Raw genomic sequence first — 21,997 nt, forward strand, 5'->3', positions numbered from 1 at the left:
CACCTACGATAATGATGGACTGTCCATGGCACCCGAAATCCAGCACGGTAGCCAGCCCGTTGTGGTGGGGTCGTCATGTACCCTCTAGGTTGTAGCCCCCTGACAACACAGGGATCGTACTGCCGATACCTGAGCTGCACCCTCCCCACGTCGGCCAAGGAGTAGATGCCCGTCTCCTTGGGGCATCAGGACTCCCGGCAACGGTCATCCTGCCAGGTGGCCCTTGCTGAGGCTGGGTGGCACCCGTGGGGAGAGCCCCTGGTCGGAGTGGGTGGTATTGGGGCGGACGTTTTGCAGATGAAACGTCAACATGTATCAGGTCGCTCTGTGGCAGAGTCTTTTAAAAAGAAAGGTACTGTCTCTGGTTCTGGATCTCCTGCCCTTTCCCCCTTTGCCACTCCCTGGGAGGAAGGACAGGCCCGCCGGCTTGGGGCGAAGTACTTCCCCCGCTATTTAGTCTGTTCTCGGACCGATGGGGGGACGTTCGCCACCTCCCAGCCCATGTTCTTCGTCCAGCACATCGAGGACATCTTCGGGGAAATTGAGGCTCTCAGTAAAATGGGTGCGGGGTCCGTTCTTATAAAGACCGCCTCCGCCACACAGTCGGCGGCACTCCAGGTGTGTGACCGACTAGGAGACATCCCAGTGTCCATTGTCCCGCATCTGGCACTGAATAGGACGCAGGGGGTTATTTTTCATCGGTACCTCCTTCTGCTATCTGATGAGGAGCTCAGGGCCAACCTGGAGCGCCGTGGCGTGCATTTCGTCCGGCGTGTTCAGCACGGCCCCAAAGACCATCGCATCGACACCGGAGCCTTTATCCTTGCCTTCGAGGGGGACGTTCTCTCGGAGAAGGTAAAGGTGATGTGCTGCCAGTGCGACGTGCGACCTTATGTCCCGCCTCCTATGCGCTGCTTTCGGTGTTTGCGCTTGGGGCACATGTCGTCGCGGTGTGAGGCTGAGCCCCTTTGTGGCGATTGTGGACGTCCTCTTCCTGAGGAACATACATGCACCCCACCACCTCGGTGCGTCAATTGTCCTGGCATCCACTCGCCTAGATCTTTAGACTGCCCCGCGTATCAGAAGGAGAAGAAGATTCAAGAATTAAAAACTTTGGATTCTCTCTTATTCTGAGGCCAGGAAGAAGTATGGCCGCCTCAATCCTGTGACGTTGACAACTTTGTTTGCCTCAGTTGTGTCCACTCCTTCCACAGTATCCTTACCCCTATCCTGTCCCCCTCCACCTCCTCACCCCATCCGGGGTCTATGCCTCCGCCTCCCAAATCCCTCCCTTCCAAATCCTCCTCCCTCGTGGCCCCTGCCCCCTCTGCCCCAGGGGCCACCCTTCCTCCTCCTCCCCCTCCTCTCCCTCCGCCGCCTGAGAAGTGATCCTCTTCTCAGGCATCCATCAGGGAAACGTTCCGGACCCCGGCTTCCGAGGTCCGGCGTTCCAAAACGGACTCTGCGCGTGAGGACCTTCTTAGAGTCCAGCCCACCATCCCCGTGCCTCATCGGACTTCCAAGAAGGCCTCCAAGAAGAAGTCTTTATCCCCCTCTCCACCCCCGGCGCGTTTCGTCTGACGCTCCATCTGCGAGTCGCTGCTCCCGGCCGTCCTCAGTTTCGCCGGGACGCTCTGCTGCCAGGCACTCAGCTGGCCTCTCGTCGGCGGATGATGCTACCCCTCCTATGCAACCTGGGAAAGCGGCCGCAGCTGGCGACGACTCGATGGGACAGGATCCATCTCCCGCCGGTTGTAGCGTTGTTCCCTCGAAACCTAGCCCTCCTTGGCCGTCGAGGTGACCAGCTCTTCACCCGTTTCGTTCCCCCCTTTTTTCTGACTAGCGATGGCTTTGTTACATTGGAACATCAGAGGTATTCGATCTAATCAGGAGGAATTACAACTGCTCCTCCGCCTGCACTGTCCGCTCGTCCTTGGTCTCCAGGAAATCAAGTTACACCCAACTGACCGTATTGCTTTTACCCACTATACCTCGGAGCGGTCTAACCCCACCCCTGCGGACGGTATTCCAGCTCATGATGGGGTCATGTTGCTCATTCGGGATGATGTCTATTACCATCCCATCCCATTGACCACCCCACTCCAAGCAATAGCTGTCCGTATTACTCTTTCTGCCGTTACTTTTTCTGTTTGTACCGTCTACACTCCATCGTCCCCCCTGCGGGTCCGGGGGTTAGAATAGGCCTGAGGTATTCCTGCCTGTTGTAAGAGGCGACTAAAAGGAGTCCATCCCCCTCAAGGGGGTAGTTAGCGCTTGCGTCCGGAGACGGACGGTTCCACGACCTATATTTGTGGTCTTTTTGGTTTTTCCCTTCTCGTTTCTTCCTTCCTTTGGTTGGTTCCTTTCTTTGTTCTTTTCCATCTCACTGTCTTCCTTACTCTTTCCCTTGCCTTCTTCTGCTTGCCTTCTTCTGGTTGCCTTCTTCTGGTTGCCTTCTTCTGGTTGCCTTCTTCTGGTTGCCTTCTTCTGGTTGCCTTCTTCTGGTTGCCTTCTTCTGGTTGCCTTCTTCTGGTTGCCTTCTTCTGGTTGCCTTCTTCTGGTTGCCTTCTTCTGGTTGCCTTCTTCTGGTTGCCTTCTTCTGGTTGCCTTCTTCTGGTTGCCTTCTTCTGGTTGCCTTCTTCTGGTTGCCTTCTTCTGGTTGCCTTCTTCTGGTTGCCTTCTTCTGGTTGCCTTCTTCTGGTTGCCTTCTTCTGGTCTCCGCCTCGGCGTTTGAGACAGTCTGTCCTCTCTGTCTTCCTTTTCCTCTTCTTCCTTCCTCCCTGTGCGCGCCTGAAGGCCGACCCACGCGTTCGCACGCGTAGCCGGTGACGGGGTAACGCGTAATTCCCCGCCCTGGGTAGACAAGTAAGGCACGCACGTACCCCCTGGTAAAAGCCAGGCACGGGGAGGGGTGATTGCCTGAGCTGATACCTTCTGACCATGCCGATTGGTCCCTCTGTCTGTTTCTCGGGAAGTGTGACCTGAGGTGTAAACATTCACCTAAGGTGGGAGTGCCCTCTGAGAGGGTCCCCATAAGGAAGGAGCGCGCCATCGGAGACGCTGGCAATCATGGGGGATTCCTCCGCAATGGATTTTTCTTCTTCTCTCTCGACTTCTGCCCACAAACGGAAACATGACCAGCCACCAGTGACAAAAGTACTACCGCCTGCCCCACAGCTCCTCGTCGTTTCTCGATCTGAGGACGGAAAGGATTTCTCCTCTGTCAACCCTTTCGTTATCCAGAAGGGCGTAGATGCCATAGCCGGATCTATCAAGTCGTGTACCAGGTTGCGTAATGGTACCTTGTTACTAGAAACTGAGAGCGCCTTTCAGGCACAGAAACTGCTTCGAGCCACACTCCTGTACACGTTCTCTGTCCGGGTGGAGGCTCACCGAACTTTGAATTCGTCTCGTGGTGTGGTCTATATTAGATCCCTCGACGGATTGACTGACGAGGAGATTCAGTCTTTCCTTGCTGAGCAGGGCGTGACGGCTGTCCATAGGGTCATGAAAAAGGTCAACAATGACCTTGTACCGACCCGGACACTTTTCTTGACCTTTGATAGTGTTCAGCTGCCATCGCGCATCAAAGCGGGCTACGAGGTTATTTCTGTTCGCCCCTATGTCCCGACACCTACGCGCTGCTACCAGTGTCAGCGTTTTAATCACACTCACCAGTCTTGTTCCAATGCGGCTAAATGTGTCACTTGTGGCAGGGATGCCCATGAGGGTGACTGTCCACCTCCGTCTCCTCGTTGTGTGAACTGTCAGGGTGACCATGCAGCGTCCTCCCGCTACTGTCCCATCTATAAGGAAGAACGCTGTATCCAAGAAATTCGGGTCAAAGAGAAAGTGTCCACCTCGGCTGCTCGCAAGCTGTTTGCTAGTAGGAAGCCCACGCTGCTCCCAGCGGGGAAATACAGTACTGTCCTCACCTCTCTTCGGACTACCAGGGAGGTGGCAACCCAGATATGTGATCTGACCTTCAGAACCACGGTCGTCCGTTCGGCCAGTGCTAAGATCGCGCGGTCGACGTCCCCCCCTCCTCCCATCACCCCACAGACACAAGCCCCTTCATCAGCTTCTGCTAAGACGAAGACCCAGAAGTCAGATGCACGGCCTTCAAGAAGGAACTGTCCCGTGCAGACTTCCTACGTACCTCGACCTCCCAGCCATCGACCAGTACTTCCACCAAACGACCTTCCAAGAACGCTCATAGGAAGCACAGTTCTCCTTCTCCGCCACGGCACATTTCTTCTCCTGCGCCACCCAGCGGCTGCCGCCCCAGGCCGTCATCCGTTTCGCCTGGCCGCACCGCTGGTAGCCGAACATCTGGCCGTTCACCGGCGGAGGAAGCTCCTCCTCCCGGCCATCTTACCAAGATGGCCGATGAACCTATAGAACCAATGGACGATGACTGTCCGCCTACTGATAGTGGCGGCAGTGCTCGCTCGAAGCCAGGCCCTCAGCGGCCTTCGAGGTGACCCCTTCTTTCATCTTCCTTTTCTTCTTACGATGGCACTTATTCACTGGAATATTCGCAGTATTTGCTCCAACCGAGAGGACTTGAAGTTGCTGCTCCGCTTGCACCGTCCGCTCGGCGTAGCCCTCCAGGAAACGAAGCTACGCCCATGCGATCAAATTGCCTTGGCACACTACACCTCTGTGCGTTTTGACCTACCCCCTGTGGTAGGTATTCCGGCTCATGGAGGGGTTATGTTGCTGGTCCGGGATGATGTTTACTACGATCCCATCACATTGCACACCGGCCTGCAGGCAGTTGCCATCCGAATTACTCTCCCCACTTTTACATTTTCCATTTGTACCGTTTACACTCCATCGTCATCTGCCGTTACCAGGGCAGACATGATGCAGCTTATTGCTCAGCTACCTGCCCCATTTTTGTTAACTGGAGACTTCAATGCCCACCATCCCCTTTGGGGCTCTCCAGCATCCTGCCCGAGGGGCTCCCAGTTAGCAGACCTTTTCAACCAGCTCAATCTTGTCTGCCTCAATACTGGCGCCCCTACTTTTCTTTCGGACACATCTCACACCTATTCCCATTTAGACCTCTCTATATGTACTACCCAACTTGCACGCCGGTTTGAGTGGTATGCACATTCTGATACATATTCGAGCGACCACTTCCCGTGTGTTATCCATCTCCTGCAGCATACCCCCTCTCCGTGCTCATCTAGTTGGAACATCTCCAAAGCAGACTGGGGGCCTTTATCTTCCAGGGCGACCTTTCAGGATCAAATCTTCACAAGCTGCGATCGTCAGGTCGCACACCTTACGGAAGTCATTCTCACTGCTGCTGAATATTCCATCCCTCACCCTACTTCTTCTCCACATCGCGTGCCGGTCCTCTGGTGGATCGCAGCATGTAGAGACGCTTTACGTGCTCGTCGACATGCTTTACGCACCTTTAAACGCCACCCTACAGTGGCGAATTGTATCAATTATAAACAATTACGTGCACAGTGTCGTCGTATTATTAAAGAAAGCAAGAAAGCCAGCTGGGCTGCTTTCACAAGCACCTTCAACAGTTTTACTCCTTCTGTTGTCTGGGGTAGCCTGTGCCGGCTATCTGGCACTAAGGTCCACTCACGAGTTTCTGGCTTGATGGTCGCGAATGACGTCCTTGTGGCCCCTGAGGATGTCTCCAATGCCTTCGGCCGCTTTTTCGCAGAGGTTTCGAGCTCCGCTCATTACCACCCTGCCTTCCTCCCCCGCAAACAGGCAGAGGAGGCTAGGCCACCTAACTTCCGCTCCTCGAATCGCGAAAGTTATAATGCCCTATTCACCATGCGGGACCTCGAAAACGCACTTGCCCGGTCATGGTCCTCCACTCCAGGGTCTGATTCTATTCATATTCAGATGCTGAAGAACCTTTCTCCTGCGGGTAAAGGTTTTCTTCTTCGTACTTACAATCGCATCTGGATTGAGGGACATGTTCCCGCATGCTGGCGCGAGTCTATTGTTGTCCCTATTCCTAAGCCGGGGAAGGACAAGCACTTGCCTTCCAGTTATCGACCCATCTCGCTTACCAGCTGTGTCTGTAAGGTGATGGAGCAAATGGTTAACTCTCGTTTGGTTTGGCTGCTCGAATCTCGACGCCTACTTACCAGTGTACAATGTGGATTTCGTAGGCGCCGCTCTGCTGTTGACCATCTGGTTACCTTGTCGACCTTCATTATGAATAACTTCTTGCAGAAGCGCCCGACCGCGGCTGTGTTCTTTGATTTGGAGAAGGCTTAAGACACCTGTTGGAGGGCGGGCATTCTCCGCACCATGCATACATGGGGCCTCCGCGGTCGCCTCCCTCTTTTTATTCGTTCCTTTTTAATGGATCGACAGTTCAGGGTACGTGTGGGTTCTGTCCTGTCAGACACCTTTTGCCAGGAGAATGGGGTGCCACAGGGCTCAGTTTTGAGCGTCGCTCTCTTCGCCATAGCGATCAATCCAATAATGGATTGCCTCCCAGCTGATGTATCAGGCTCCCTTTTCGTGGAAGATTTTACCATCTATTGCAGCGCGCAGCGTACACGTGCCCTGGAGCGCTGTCTTCAGCGTTCTCTTGACCGTCTTTACTCCTGGAGTGTCGCCAATGGCTTCCGTTTTTCTGCCGAGAAGACGGTCTGTATTAACTTCTGGCGCTACAAAGAGTTTCTCCCACCGTCCTTACGACTCGGTCCCGTTGCTCTCCCACTCGTGGAGACAACAAAATTTTTAGGTCTTACATTTGACAGGAAACTTAGCTGGTCTCCACATGTGTCATATTTGGCTGCCCGTTGTACCCGTTCTTTAAATGTCCTCCGTGTTCTCAGTGGTATGTTGTGGGGAGCGGATCGAACCGTCCTACTTCGTCTATATCGGTCGATCGTCCGCTCCAAGCTGGATTATGGGAGCTTCGTATACTCCTCTGCACGGCCATCCATCTTACGCCGCCTCAACTCCATACAACATCGGGGTTTACAACTTGCGATCGGAGTGTTTTATACTAGTTCCATAGAGAGTCTTCATGCTGACGCTGGCGAATTGCCACTCACCTACCAGCGCGATATACTGCTTTGTCGGTGTGCCTGTCGGCTACTGTCAATGCCCGACCACCCGTCTTATCGTTCCTTTTTTGATGACTCTCTCGACCATCAATACGGGTTGTATGTCTCTGCCCTGCTACCCCCTGGAGTTCGCTTTCGTCGACTCCTTCAACACCTTAATTTTTCACTCCCTGCAACCTTTCGAGTGGGCGAGAGCCAGACGCCACCTTGGCTCCAGGCTCAGGTTCGCGTTCACCTTGACCTCAGCTCGCTCCCAAAGGAGGTTACCCCTGGTTCGGTCTACCACTCCCGTTTTTTGGAACTTCATTCGAAGTTCATTAATATGACCTTCATTTATACAGATGGCTCAAAGACCAATGACGTGGTCGGGTGTTCCTTTATTGTCGGGGCACAAAGTTTCAAATACCGGCTCCATGGCCATTGTTCGGTCTTCACAGCTGAGCTCTTTGCCCTCTACCAGGCTGTTCTTTACATCTGCCACCACCGACATTTTGCTTATGTCATCTGCTCCGATTCCCTGAGCGCCATCCAGAGCCTCAGTGATCCGTATCCGGTTCACCCTTTCGTGCACCGGATCCAACGCTCCCTTCAGCAGCTGATGGACGTCGGTTCTCCGGTTAGCTTTATGTGGGTTCCTGGCCATGTCGGTATCCCTGGGAACAAAGCTGCAGATGCCGCAGCCAAGGCTGCGGTTCTCCAGCCTCGGACAGCTTCTTGTTGTGTCCCTTCGTCGGATTGTAGCAGGGTAATTTGTCGCCGCATTTTATCGCTGTGACATGCCGATTGGGCTGCACTTACGGACAACAAGCTTCGGGCCTTGAAACCTCTTCCCGCGCCTTGGACGTCCTCCTCCCGCCCTTCTCGGCGGGAGGAGGTCATTTTGGCCCGGTTACGAATTGGACACTGCCGGTTCAGCCATCGCCATCTGCTAACGGCTGCGCCGGTGCCTTTCTGCCCATGTGGGCAATTGCTGACGGTCCGCCACATTTTAACGTTCTGTCCGGATTTTAACACACTGCGTCTTGATCGTGGCCTGCCATGTACTCTAGATGCCATTTTAGCGGATGACCCACGAGCAGCTGCTCGCGTTCTTTGTTTTATCAACTTAACAAACCTCTCTAAGGACATTTGATTATGCTGTTTTTTTTTAATCCTATGCCTGTCAGTCTGTCTCTTATCGTGTTTTCCCTTTTAGTTGTTTTAAACTTGTGCCTCGCGGTGCATTCTTAACGTAGTCTGGGCGCTAATGACCATTGAAGTTGTGCGCCTTAAAACCACAAAAAAAAACAAAAAAAAAAAACCACTCCATCGTCATCCACAGTTAGTCGGGCTGACATGATGCACCTGATTGTTCAGCTTCCTCCACCGTTTTTATTGTTTGGCGACTTCAATGCCCATCATCCCCTTTGGGTCTCTCCTGCATCCTGTCAGAGAGGCTCCCTCTTGACGGATGTCTTCAACCATCTCAATCTTGTCTGCCTCAATACTCTCGGACTCCACTCATACCTACTCCCACTTGGACCTCCCGATCTGTTCTACCACTCTTGCCCGTCGGTTCGAGTGGTATGTCCTTTCTGACACCTATTCGAGCGACCACTTCCCCTGTGTCGTTCGTCTCCTACACCACACCCCATCCCCACGTCCTTCGAGCTGGAACATACCGAAAGCTGACTGGGGACGTTACTCCTCCCTGGCGACCTTTCCGGACCACGATTTTCTCAGTTGTGACAGTCAGGTCGAATACCTCACGGCTGTTATCATCAATGCTGCCAAACGTTCCATTCCTCGTACTACCTCTTCTTCACGTCGTGTTTCCGTCCCCTGGTGGAATGAGGCTTGTAGAGACGCTATCCGTGCTCGACGACGTGCTTTATGCACCTTTCGCCGCCATCCTACGTTGGCGAATTGTATTGGATACAAACGACTCAGAGCGCAATGCCGTAGAGTCATCAAAGACAGCAAAAAAACTTGTTGGGCCTCTTTCACCAGCTCCTTTAACAGTTTTACTCCCTCTTCTGTTGTATGGGGTGGCCTGCGCCGGCTGTCGGGCATTAAGGGCCACTCCTCGGTACCTGGCCTAACTTCAGGTACTGAGGTCCTTGTTGATCCTGTGGATGTCTCCAACGCCTTTGGCCGCTTTTTCGTGGAGGTTTCAAGCTCCGTCCATTACCACCCTGGCTTCCTTCCCAGGAAAGAGGCAGAAGAGGCTCGGCGACCTTCCTTCCACTCGCTGAATCTGGAAAATTATAATGCCCCCTTTACTATGCGGGAACTCGAACGTGCACTTGCGCTGTCCGGTCCTCTGCTCCGGGGCCAGATGCCATTCACGTTCAGATGCTGGCACACCTTTCTCCGGCAGGCAATAGCTTCCTTCTTCGTACCTACAATCGCGTCTGGACTGAAGGTCAAGTCCCCATGCGTTGACGTGACGCAGTCGTTGTTCCTATACCCAAACCCGGAAAGGATAGACACCTTCCTTCTAGTTACCGCCCCATTTCTCTCACAAGCTGTGTCTGTAAGGTGATGGAATGCATGGTTAACGCTCGGTTAGTTTGGATTCTTGAATCTTGACGGCTACTTACCAATGTTCAATGCGGCTTTCGTCGCCGCCGCTCCGCTGTTGACCACCTTGTGACCTTGTCGAAATTCATCATGAACAACTTTTTGCGAAAGCGCCAAACGGTAGCCGTGTTCTTCGATTTGGAGAAGGCTTATGATACCTGTTGGAGAGGAGGTATCCTCCGCACTATGCACAGGTGGGGTCTACGCGGTTGCCTGCCCCTTTTTATTGATTCCTTTTTAACAGACCGAAAGTTTAGGGTACGTGTGGGTTCCGCCTTGTCCGACGTCTTCCTCCAGGAGAACGGAGTGCTTCAGGGCTCTGTCTTGAGCGTAGCCCTTTTTGCCATAGCGAACAATCCTATTATGGATTGTATTCCACCTAATGTCTCAGGCACTCTTTTTGTCGATGACTTCGCGATCTACTGCAGTGCCCAGAGAACATGCCTCCTGGAGCGCTGCCTTCAGTGTTGTCTAGATAGCCTATACTCATGGAGTGTGGCAAATGGCTTCCGGTTCTCCGAAGAGAAGACGGTTTGCATCAACTTTTGGCGATATAAAGCGTTCCTTCCGCCATCCTTACATGTCGGTCCCGTTGTTCTCCCATTCGTGGAAACAACTAAGTTTCTAGGGCTCATACTGGACAGGAAACTTTGTTGGTCTCCGCACGTCTCTTATTTGGCTGCCCGTTGTACACGTTCCCTTAATGTCCTCACAGTTCTTAGTGGTTCATCTTGGGGAGCGGATCGCACTGTCCTGCTTCGCTTGTATCGGTCCATAGTCCGATCGAAGCTGGATTATGGGAGCCTCTTCTACTCGTCTGCTCGGCCATCCCTCTTACGCCGTCTCAACTCCATCCACCATAGGGGGTTACGTCTTGTGACCGGAGCCTTCTACACTAGTCCCGTCGAGAGTCTTTATGCTGAAGCTGCCGAATTACCATTGACCTACCAGCGCGACGTACTGCTTTGTCGGTATGCCTGCCAGCTGTTGTCAATGCCCGACCACCCCTCTTATCAGTCCTTCTTCGCCGATTCTCTCGACCGTCAGTATGGGTTGTATGTGTCTGCCCTCCTGCCCCCTGGAGTCAGCTTTCATCACCTGCTTCGACAATTGGATTTTGCCCTCCCTACCACCTTCAGAGAGGGTGAGAGCCCAACTCCACCTTGGCTCCAGGCTCCGGTTCATATTTATCTCGACCTCAGCTCGCTCCCGAAGGAGGGTACTCCGGCTGCAGTGTATTGCTCACGGTTTGTCGAACTTCGTGCGCGACTTGCCAGTCACACCTTTATTTACACTGATGGCTCCAAAACTGACGATGGTGTCGGCTGTGGCTTTATTGTCGGGGCCGTCACCTTTAAATACCGGCTCCTTGACCAATGTTCCAGCTTTACGGCTGAGCTTTTTGCTCTCTATCAGGCCGTTCAGTATGCCCGCCGCCACCGCCATTCATCGTATGTACTCTGCTCTGATTCACTCAGTGCTCTTCAGAGCCTAGGAGCTCCATATCCGGTCCATCCCTTGGTGCAACGGATCCAGCAGTCCCTCCATTCTTCTGCTGCTGATGGCTTTCCTGTCAGCTTTCTGTGGGTTCCCGGCCATGTAGGAGTGCCTGGGAATGAGGCTGCTGATGCTGCAGCCAAGGCTGCAGTCCTCCTGCCTCGGCCAGCCTCCCATTGTCCCGTCATCTGATGTTAGTGGGGTTGTTTGTAAGAGGCTTGTGTCATTGTGGTGGGATGCTTGGTCCTCACTTCGAGGAAACAAGCTCCGGGCAGTAAAACCGTTCCCAACTGCTTGGACAACCTCCTCCCGACCATCTCGGCGAGAAGAGGTCCTTCTGACCGGGTTGCGGATTGGGCATTGCCGGTTTAGCCACCGCTACCTGTTCTCCGGTGACCCAGCCCCGCAGTGCCCTTGTGGTCATGTATTAACAGTGCGCCATGTTTTATTGTCGTGTCCCCGTTTTAGTCAATCTCGTGTTGTCCTGTCTCTGCCATCTACTTTACAGGATATTTTAGCTGATGACGCTCGAGCAGCTGCTCGTGTTCTTCGTTTTATTACTTTGACTGGCTTATCCAAAGACATCTAACTCTTTTACTTATTTTATCTGCATCTTTATAAGAACTTTCTGGTGTCCCCCCCCTCCCCCCCTTGAGTTTTACTAGATTCTATGTGCTCTAACAATTGTGATTGGGCGCTAATGATCTCAGTAGTTAAGCGCCCAAAAAAAAAAGACAGACAGCGCAAATGTAGGTACACCACTATGCATGCGCAGCCCGCTTCTGCTGCAGAGCGCGCCAAATTAGGTAGGGGGTGCGGTATTAGCCTTCCCCACTGCGCAGGCGCCGCCGCGCCAATTTTCGGTATATATAGAACGACGCGCACCAGTAATCTTCAGTCTCGTACTCACCTGAAGATGGCTGCATGTTTGTTACCCAAAATATCTTGCCAAGATGTCAACGTGACCCGGCTGCAAGCCCGAAATATGATGGACCAATCAATACGCTGGGAAAACTTAAAGATACACAATGTTTAAGTAGTTTACCAATTCCATGCTTATAGAAAACTGCCGGAGTTAGATATTGTCAAACCAGGTATGAGTTGTATTTTCATCTCGAAAGGCATTTGCTTGACGGTTGTTTGATGAGAAGTGGGAAAGAAAACATTTGAGGGCATAAGTTTAGAAGGATAAGTGTTTTAGGGATGACTTCCCAAACTATCTCGTGGATAGTTTTGTTTGCAACATCAGGAGAGTGTGTTATCTCATAGTAATAACATATTATGCAGTTGCACCTGTCATTTCCCTTACACTCTGACCGAAAGATGTCATAGTTGATGGCAACTAATATCAGCAGCAATGGACACATCCCTGGGAGTGGGTAGAGCACAACACCTGTTTTAAGCCACCAGATGACACATATTATTTTGACACTGCCCTTTGCTCAAGTGTGTCTTTTCTCTTAGGCCCCATTTGTTAATTTCTTCTTAATTGTAGCTTGTCACCAGCAACAATATTGCGTAGGGGTGCTTAATGGGTGAACTGAAGATATTTAAGCAAATATGCTGTAAAATTCACCTTTTTAGTTGTTGCTTCGAATTAGAACATGTGGTACTCCTAAACCTGACAGTTAAATGGTCCCAGTTCATTGCATGTCAGTTATTGAAACTTCCTGAATGATGAAAAGCATTCAAGCCAGAACTGTCTTCCTTGAAACAAGCAAATCCTTTTCTGACATGTTTTGCTCAAAAGCTCTAACCCCATCTACAGTACAAAGTATTTGGGCTATGACTGCTGCCTTCATCTATACCTAACCCAAAGTGTGCAATGTTACAAATGTTAGATTTTTGCCACACTGTTTTACAATGCTTATGCTATGTTCATAAGTAAAGTATGCATAATCCAACACATGGCTAAAAGACACATACTAAAACTTAAGACAAGAAAATGGCAGCTGATGGACACTCAAAGCACCACATCACTTGGTCGTATGGCACTTCATGTGAGGCAGCAAGTGGCTGCTTGTTGGTAGCCACAGTAGCCTGAGGAAACTCGCAAGCATATACTATCCTGATCTTCACACAGCTATGAGCTGTTTTGTGAATTGTTTCCTGAAGTTTTTACTATTAATGGGGTGCAGAAAATGAAGTGAATTATCAGGAGAAATGCAGTTTTAAAAAATAGTAGAGTATGTGGACCTGAACTCAAAACTTCGTGGCTACATTTTGCAGTGTTTACCACTATCATGAGCTCATTCAGCACTCAGCAGCTAGAGTAGGAGACAACACTTCCTCCATACATTTCCACATTCTATAATGTCGTGAAGTCATGCGTATGGTTGGACTGTCTGATGGGCGGTCAGTTTTATTGGCAGCCATAACAGAACAACTTGGGCTTAGTGTGTGTGAGCCAGTCTGTAGCTGGGTTTTATGTCTGAGACTGTACATTAATGACTCGTCTTCTGCATGTGGTGGCTGTATTTAACATTAGAAATGTAAAATTGTTAGATCACAGACCTGATATTCAACAGAAAGACTGATGAAGTTTGCAGCTCAGAAATACAAAATCTTTCTTAAATCATTCTATAAAGATTTTGAGAATCTGTGTGAATTCTTACAATCTGTTATCATCAACAGTTCTGATATGGCAGTGAGAGATGTTTTATTAATATGAAAACCATTCCAAAATGAAGGGTTTCTCAGTGAGCAATGAAGAGACCTATGTTGGGAACTACTAGGCGGTACAGTAAAGGAAACAAACTAATTAGGAAAAGGCTCGAGTGGGAGATCTTAAAGTGGAATGAAAATAAAGTTGTAGTTGGAACTTGTAGATAGACAAATGGAGCTGGTTCAAGATCATTTTTCCATACAAGTGACACATCAATTGCTCCTGACCCCTCCTCCTGAGACGTTTTGAAAATTGAGATAGATTCTGGTAGGTAGGCAAAAACTAATAACAGCATTTTGCTTGTAGTAAACAGGCTGTGAAGGTTTGTATGATGAAGGCTGTACTCTGCACCCGGATTGTTTATTCACTAACACTGATCTGAACAAAACTAAGGCAGTGGGAACAGTATTGAGAAATTGCAAATGTCTAGCTAAGGATTTAGTATACCAGACACTGAAAAGAAAATTAACTTTCATTTCACAGATGAAGACTATTTGTAGTATGTGAAATGGAAAGGCACTAGGGATGTACTTTCTTTGACAATGAAGCACAACATGGCAACATCTAATGTTGATGTCAGAATGGAGTTGGGAGTCATAGAAGAGATGAAACCTGATGTAGTTTAGATTACAATAGGAACAAGATTGGTGTGGATCACAATGACCAGCAAATAGGCTTTTACCATTTTGAGAGGGGGAAAAAAGTGGTGGAAGAAAGTTGTTTTCGCCTTTTCATGATGATGATCTTAAATGTGTGTGTTCTATATGAAGTCGAAGTGTATTAGTAGACATCTTGTTCAATTCATTACTAAATTGGCAGATGCCTTGGCAAACACAGGTGGCCTGGCTGAATAAACTTCCACTTAAAACATTTCACCTGTTAATATTATCGGTGGAAGACATTTTCCTAAGTTCTTCCAGCTTCAGAAAAGTCAAAATTGCTTTGGAGGAGATACAAAGTTAGTGCAGAAAGAAGCAAGCCAAGATCGTGCGAAGTGGCAAGGAGAGATACCAGATACTATTGTGAAGAGTGTGATGTAGGACTTTCGTTTTCAGAGTGTGAAATTTTTCACACTATATCAGATGTAACTAAGTAATAAAGAAAACCACATTTTCAAACAGTTTTATTTCTAGTAACAACAAATTCAGATTGTATCTCTGTTTGGAAAATTAAAGGTGACTGTTGCAAAAACGACACATTTTAATTTCAGTATAATAAAATTATCGTTGACATAGGTCTGTTTCTTTGCAGCATTTCTCAGAAAAAAAGATCCATGTTTCAAATAGAAACTGATCTAAAAAGTTCTGTGCATTAGAACCTGCTACGCAAAATCCAGAAAAACTGAAAATGTGCAGCATCAGTCAGTCAATGGGACTATAGTCGCCCAGCCCTCAGTGTTAAAAATAAATAAAAATGTTGAGACTGTGGAAATGGTTTTTAAATAAATAAAATAAAAAATAATACTACATACAAATTGCTCTGTAAAAGAAATAAATGTTGTCCTTTCATTCCAGTTCTGAATATTAAGATGAAACAATTCATTACCATTTAAAGTAATTTCTGAGATATTTTAAAAGCTTGTAGTGAAAGCAGAAAAAAATGAGACCTATTGTATTGTACTGGCTTAAAATAAAAATATGCTATCTGTTAGACTGAGTGGAAAGGGTGAAAATACAAAGTTTCTGTAATTTTTAGTTTAGTGAAGGAACTCCTTAATTCTGTAAGTCAAGAGTTACTTAACTGTTCATTGGAGAATGGGACAGAAATATAAAAATCGTCATCTAATTTTAAATTAGATGACACTGTTCAACTGCATAAGATGTATGTTGCATGTGAAGGAATAAAATATTAGAAAATTTACCATGAAAGAAATTAAAAATTATCATAAGACAGAAAACTTTACCTTAAGGACTGCTCTATTTTACCTAGATCACTTAAGTTCATATTTCTTCTTCACTCTCTTGGGATAAATTGTCTTTTCTATTTCAAACTCTGAATGAGATTCAGATTTGCAGCAAGCATTTATCCATCCATTATCATACTGTCTCAAGCCCTCTTGCAATGTTATCATCTTTGAAAATACTGCCAGTACTTTAAACTAGATCTGTTGCAATGTATCAGTTTACAGTAACTATTTGGAGAGCTTTGTACACCTGGTTGGGTCCTAAACATAGTTTCATACCATGTCACTGCCCAACAAAGAAATAAGAATTCTTGTGACGTTCTTGCAGTACCAGTGGTACCGTTTCTTCCAAAAGCATCTCCCTTAGAATCTTCGCTAGTTTCATAAAAGGCACCGTACGCTTCCTCAATGTAGTATCTAACAGGCTCCAAGGTATCCATTTGATATTCCCTAGAGGTACCACTGAGAGGTTTTACACCCAGGTAGATAAACCTTTCTTCAGAATCCACCATCAAAAACTTGAGAACTGTACTGAACACATACATGCCTCACCTCATTCCATCCGTGATAGGAATCACCTGAAATATTGGAAGCCATAGATACCTCATTTGGGAGTGCCAGCTTCAATCTGCTCTTCTAATTTTCTAACTTTTCTTTGTGTAATTCATTTCCATTTTTTTGGAGATCTCTTAAACTGTCATGACAGTCTTACTCTGGCTGACTGTATTTCTTATGTTAATATTTGCAAATTAACTTCAACTTATTAACTAGTACATCAAGAAGAAAGTAGAATTTTCATTGATTTCAGTTTTTTTCCCATTAAAATAGTTCTTAAGTGGAGGAATTGAAGTGTTAAAGATATAAGTAATCATTGCATAGAACAAATTAGACATTTTTTATGTATTTCAATTAATAACATCTATTTTGGATTATTCTAACTTTAGTTTTTAATGTAAACCACAACAGATGAACAATCTTAATGATTTTGATTTGTAACAGGTCTACGAACCAGAGGATTAACAACTGATACCTTTGCCTCTGCTGACACTAATGATATGAGTGACATGCAGTTAGCTTTGGACCGTAACTTGGAAGAAATGTGTGGTTCATTGTCACGGCTGAAAGGTTTGGCCGCTGGGCTAGGGGAAGAAATTGACTCTCAGAATGAGCTACTTGATAAAATAACAGACAAAACAGACACAGCAGATACCACTTTGCAGCGCCAAAATAAGGATATGCGTCGCTTGCTGGGCAAGAAATAATGTGTTGGTGACAACATAATAGGACAGTGGGGCCTTATAAAGATGGAAACTTGAGCTGCCATTACCATCTTGTGGTATGAAGAGTTCTATTTGTGTGTTTCTTATGAAGCAGTTTGTTTCCTTCCAGTGAACACTGACATTTTTTTACATGGAAGGTGGAAATTTGTGTCAGTTTTTAAAGTGATTTTTTCCTTATGAAATCTGACACATGTAAAAACAAGCACAGCTTAGTGTAGATGTCATTATGCAATCTCAGTGATATATTAATTTAGCAATCTATGTTAATTTGTTAAATGTTTTGATGAAACCTATTGTTCAGTCTGTGTTGAATGCATCCTTTTTGTGATGGGGTGAGAGAGATTGTAGGTGAGGCTACAAGGCGTGTGTGTGTGTGTGTGTGTGTGTGTGTGTGTGTGTGTGTGTGTGTGTGTGTGTGTGTGTGTGCGTGTGTGTGCGTGTGTGTGCGTGTGTGTGCGTGTGTGTGCGTGTGTGTGCGTGTGTGCGTGTGTGCGTGTGTGCGTGTGTGCGTGTGTGTGTTTTGGGGAGGGGGGTGGTACTGAAGTACTTATTTATCCTATTCCAACAAAAGTCTTGGAAGAGTGTATTAAATTTCTGTAAATAATAGCAACCTTATTTTCATGTTTTTTGAGAAAACATTGATGTGTTTCTGTGTGATAGCATACAGTAAAATTGATATTGTTCAAATGAATGAAGGTTTTATGAATGTTTGCTCAATTTACTTTCCTTTCCTGCCCAGGTAGGATTCCTATCAATTGTGATTTATTAAAACAAGACAAATAAAATGTTCTGCTTCTATGCAGCACTTGTGCTCTACAAATGAAAAAAATTCTGTGGTGCATTTAATATACCTCTGGTGTTCTCATTGTAGTTCACAAAATATTTTGTTTGTAAAATGTTTCATATATAATAAAATTGTTTTTTACTTTATTTAGAACTTTTTAAATTTCATGATACATCTCTTTTTGGTTTGGTTATTCATTGTGGTGAGTTTTTTGTGAATAGGTTGGTTTGCATTGATTCTGTGAATGTGTTGATCTTGCCTAAGGGTGGCTAGATCTCTTGCAAAATGTGGCAGCAACACAATAATGCATTCTCAGTGTGAATACACACAGATTCCATTCTGTTATTTCCTCCTTTCGCATCTGCTGCGGTAACTGTGCACATGTCACTCTGCAGAAGTTCCAGACACTGAAGGATTTATAAAAAACAGTTGGTCTGATAACTACCATGGGTCTGGAGAAAATGATTCTGGAATTCGTAAAGACTGGTTCTTTTTGTGTGCAACCTAGTAGAGGGAGGGAACAAATTGATCCGACATCAGTGGAAGCAGTGGCCACAGCAATGCAGGAGGAGACACAAGTGTGGAAATATGTAGTGCACGGAGAATCGCCCGATCATGGGACATACCCGTGAGTGCGGTGTGTAAAATCGTAAGAAACATTCCTTTTTTTATCCATTCAAAATTACCCATGTGCATGAGTTGCTTCCTGTTGATCCACCAGCAAGAAAGACCTTTGCTTTGGAATTTCTTGCTCACATGTAAGTGGACAATGATTGGCCATGGAAGATTTTGTGGACAGACGAAGCCCACTTCCATCTGACAGGATATGTCAATAGACGGAATTGTCAAATATGGGCAACAGAAAATCCACATGCAAATCAAACAGTACCATTTCATCCTGAAAAGGTCACTGTGTGGTGCGGGTTTATGGCATCTTTTATCATAGGGCCATATTTTTTCAATGAGACAGATGCTTCTGGTCCTGTTACCTGTACAGTCACTGGTAACTGCTAAGTGTCTTACACAACCACGTCATTCCAGCTCTCCAACAGTGTGGATGGGATAATTTTTATGCAAGGTGGCACATATCCACACATTGCAAATCCAGTTAAGCAGCTGCTGAAGCATTATTTCAGAAATGCTAGAATTATCAGGCGCCGTTTCCCTACAGCCTGGCTGTCCCAATCACCTGATCCTAATCCGTGTAACTTCTGGCTGTGGGGCTATCTTAAGGATGTTGTTTTCACTGTTCCGATTGCAAACATAGCTGCTTTGAAGGCACACATTGTGCAACACATTCTGAACCTGACCCTTGAAACACTTCGATCAGATGTGGAACATGCTGTTTCTTGATTTCAACATGTGGAAACTGGTGGACAGCATATTGAACATGTTTCACACCAGTCACATGGAAATTAATAATCTGATTTGATTTTGATTTATGCTTTTATGCAGTTTTTAGCCTCAGGATACTTAAAAACCGATGTTATTGATGTTTATGTGGTTTTTGGCCTCAGGACAGTTAAAAACAGATTTTTCCCATCTGTTGTGATATGACATTTTTGTGGTAAATGGGCTTTCGTAACTAACAGTATCACACCTTGTACACCCATGTACGCTGAGTTGTACTGTTTGTTTAATGCCAGATGTACATCTTAGGCATTGTTGTACAATTCATTTGTAGTTTGTAGTTGACAACTATTAAATTATGGTGCTTACATTGCCATCTATTGCTACATTTTGTAACTATTTTTCTTCTGCCATATGTTTTCCCCCCCACTTTGATAATATTCTGTTGCAATTTGATGTCATTCTGACCAGTGGTGTTACTTCTACAGCAGTTTGAACGTTTAACTTCAATTATAATCACCCTGTGCATCAAACCAGTTATAGTGATTGTCCACGGTGTTGAACATATATATAACTCTTGCAAAAATCTTTGCAGTACGCAGACACTGTAATTTCTTCTGACTGCTAAATCACAGTAGCAGCATCAGTGGAAAAGATTTTTTTCTACTGAATTCTTTGTTTGTCCCCATGGACTAACACCTCAACTTTGGTGCAGAGATTTGTGTGTTTCAGTGATCCACTGAGCTATGCTGGCTGGAGTAATGTACCTGGTAGGGTCATCCATGACAAGACTGGTCATTTGGTGAGTTTCCATACAAATTGTAGACCCCCAAGGGACCCCATTCTTTGGAGTATGGGATTGGCAATCACATGGACAATTAGCTAAGACTTGCATTACTTGCCGTGGCTTGTGAGGCTGCTTCTGTTTCCTTTCCTGTCTCTCCCTCTGGCAACTTTTTCTTTTTTTCTTTTTACCCCTGTGGTGTTAGGTTTTGAGGCCAAAGTGTGCCATGTATTTTTCCTTTTCTAAATGGAACACCACCTGCTGAAGATAACAGGTGCAGCCTGCTTCTTTGTAGGATGAGGGCTCGTCGACTGCTAAGTGACCATCCCTGATGCAAAAGGCAGCCTCCTAACAGGCTGTGAAGGGGGCAGCCTTGCTGATAGTGTGCAGGGTTGGCTTCCCTGCCACATAGAAATATGTAGTCACAAAACTTTAGAACATATGTGCAAAATGGACAATATTTATGATCAAGCAACAACAGGAACTGATCCAAAAGTGGCTGCATGGTATGTACTGTGTCTTCATAAGAGCAGGGTGTTCAGAAACTTGACAGACCAACTGAAAAAGCATTGAATAGGAATAGCAGTGTACCAGATTATTAGGTGGAAGACCTCCCTGTTGTGGATACTGGTGACTGCAAAATGTTTTGCAGGAGCAATGATACAGCCAATCTTGAAACCAGTTGCCTAGTACACAGGACAGACTAGTCAGTGAGATCTAATTCTGAAGCCATTAATTGTAGGATATGCACAGGAAGAATAAAAATGACATCCTTCAGTATTACACTGATGCTCCAACACAAAGTGAATGAGGTGGCCAAAGACTCCTTTTATGAACCGGTTGAAGGTGTATAAGATCTGATAGCATATTTTGTGTAGCTGATTGTAGAAGATATGAATGCCAAGGTGGGAAGAGAAAGTGTTTAGATCAAATGTGGGAAAGTCCGATCTGCCTGAAGAGTGTACTGACAGTGGACTGAGGCTGGTTGATTTTGCTGTAAACAAACAAGTTCACCATAACTGGCACCATATTCCCACAAAGGAATTCTACAAAAGGGGCAGGGAAGTCTCTGAATGGAAACAGTCAACCAAATAGATCATATACCCAGCCAAAGAAGGCATGGCCCAGACATTGAGGAGATTAAGGTGGGGGGAACTGATGCCAATTTGGATTACCATATGGTAGCAGTCAAGTATAAGCAAAAGATATAAACAAGAATCTGTAACCATGTAGAAAAGGACATAAAGTATTACTTGGATCCAATCAACACCAACAAGGGGAAGAGCAGAATTCCAAAGAGAAGTGGACAAAATGATGAAAGTGATTGCCACTGATGAGAGAAAAACCCCCTAGAGCAGTAGCAACCAATGGAAACATCAAAACAGAAGTCAAGCTGGAATCGGAAAAGTAAGATAAAGTGAGTGGTTCAGTGGTATTGAGAAGGCTATTGAGGAATGAAATAGTACAGACGCACTCCAGTGAGGTGCAGTGCAGCAAAAACTATATGCGAAGGAAACAGAATTTGAGAAAAGCCTTGAGGAATGTAAAATGAAAAGACAATGAAAAGAATATGTAAGGGAATAAGAGATAAAACAATAATGGTAGCATCGGACAGTGATATACATTGATATAGACGGAAAGTTGATCAGAGATGAAACTAAAATCATAAAAGGATTGGATGAATATTTTAAAGAACTACTGAAATCTAGGGAAATCCAGGAGTTTGAAGAACAGGTGGAACAAATTGGTAGCAATGATGACAAAGAACCAACATTGGGTGAACTGATGGTAAATGTTAAGGAGATGAGGAACAAGAGTTGTGGGCGAAGATAAGATAGAAAGTGAAATTTTAAAGAGTGGAGGTACAGAGGAATTAAAGAAAATGTGTGAACTGGTTTGGAAAATGTGGAGAAGTAAAAAATGCCAACAAACTGTAACACATCCACCATTATGCCAATACACAAGGGCAATAGAACAAATTGCAATAACCTTAGAGGAATGGCACTGGTGAATTCTGCCTAAAAAAAAAACTAGGATACTGAACAAGAAATTACCACCATATGCAGAAGCTATGGTTGTGGAATATTAGTGCAGGTTCAGGAATGAAA

General features: G+C 46.4%; 1 protein-coding gene across 1 annotated transcript in view; it reads left to right on the plus strand.

Moving 5' to 3' along the window:
* The window catches only part of LOC124711502 (synaptosomal-associated protein 29), a 28,798-nt gene extending 11,428 nt beyond the window's left edge, over positions 1 to 17,370 (plus strand). Inside the window, exon 4 of the mRNA XM_047241615.1 lies at positions 16,691 to 17,370. Coding sequence (XP_047097571.1) covers positions 16,691 to 16,953 — 263 coding nt within the window. The 3' untranslated portion in view covers positions 16,954 to 17,370. The remainder of the gene's footprint in view (positions 1 to 16,690) is intronic.
* Positions 17,371 to 21,997: the final 4,627 nt, after the last annotated feature.

The sequence above is a fragment of the Schistocerca piceifrons genome, chromosome 8, assembly GCF_021461385.2.
Source record: "Schistocerca piceifrons isolate TAMUIC-IGC-003096 chromosome 8, iqSchPice1.1, whole genome shotgun sequence".
Taxonomy (NCBI): Eukaryota; Metazoa; Arthropoda; class Insecta; order Orthoptera; family Acrididae; genus Schistocerca; species Schistocerca piceifrons.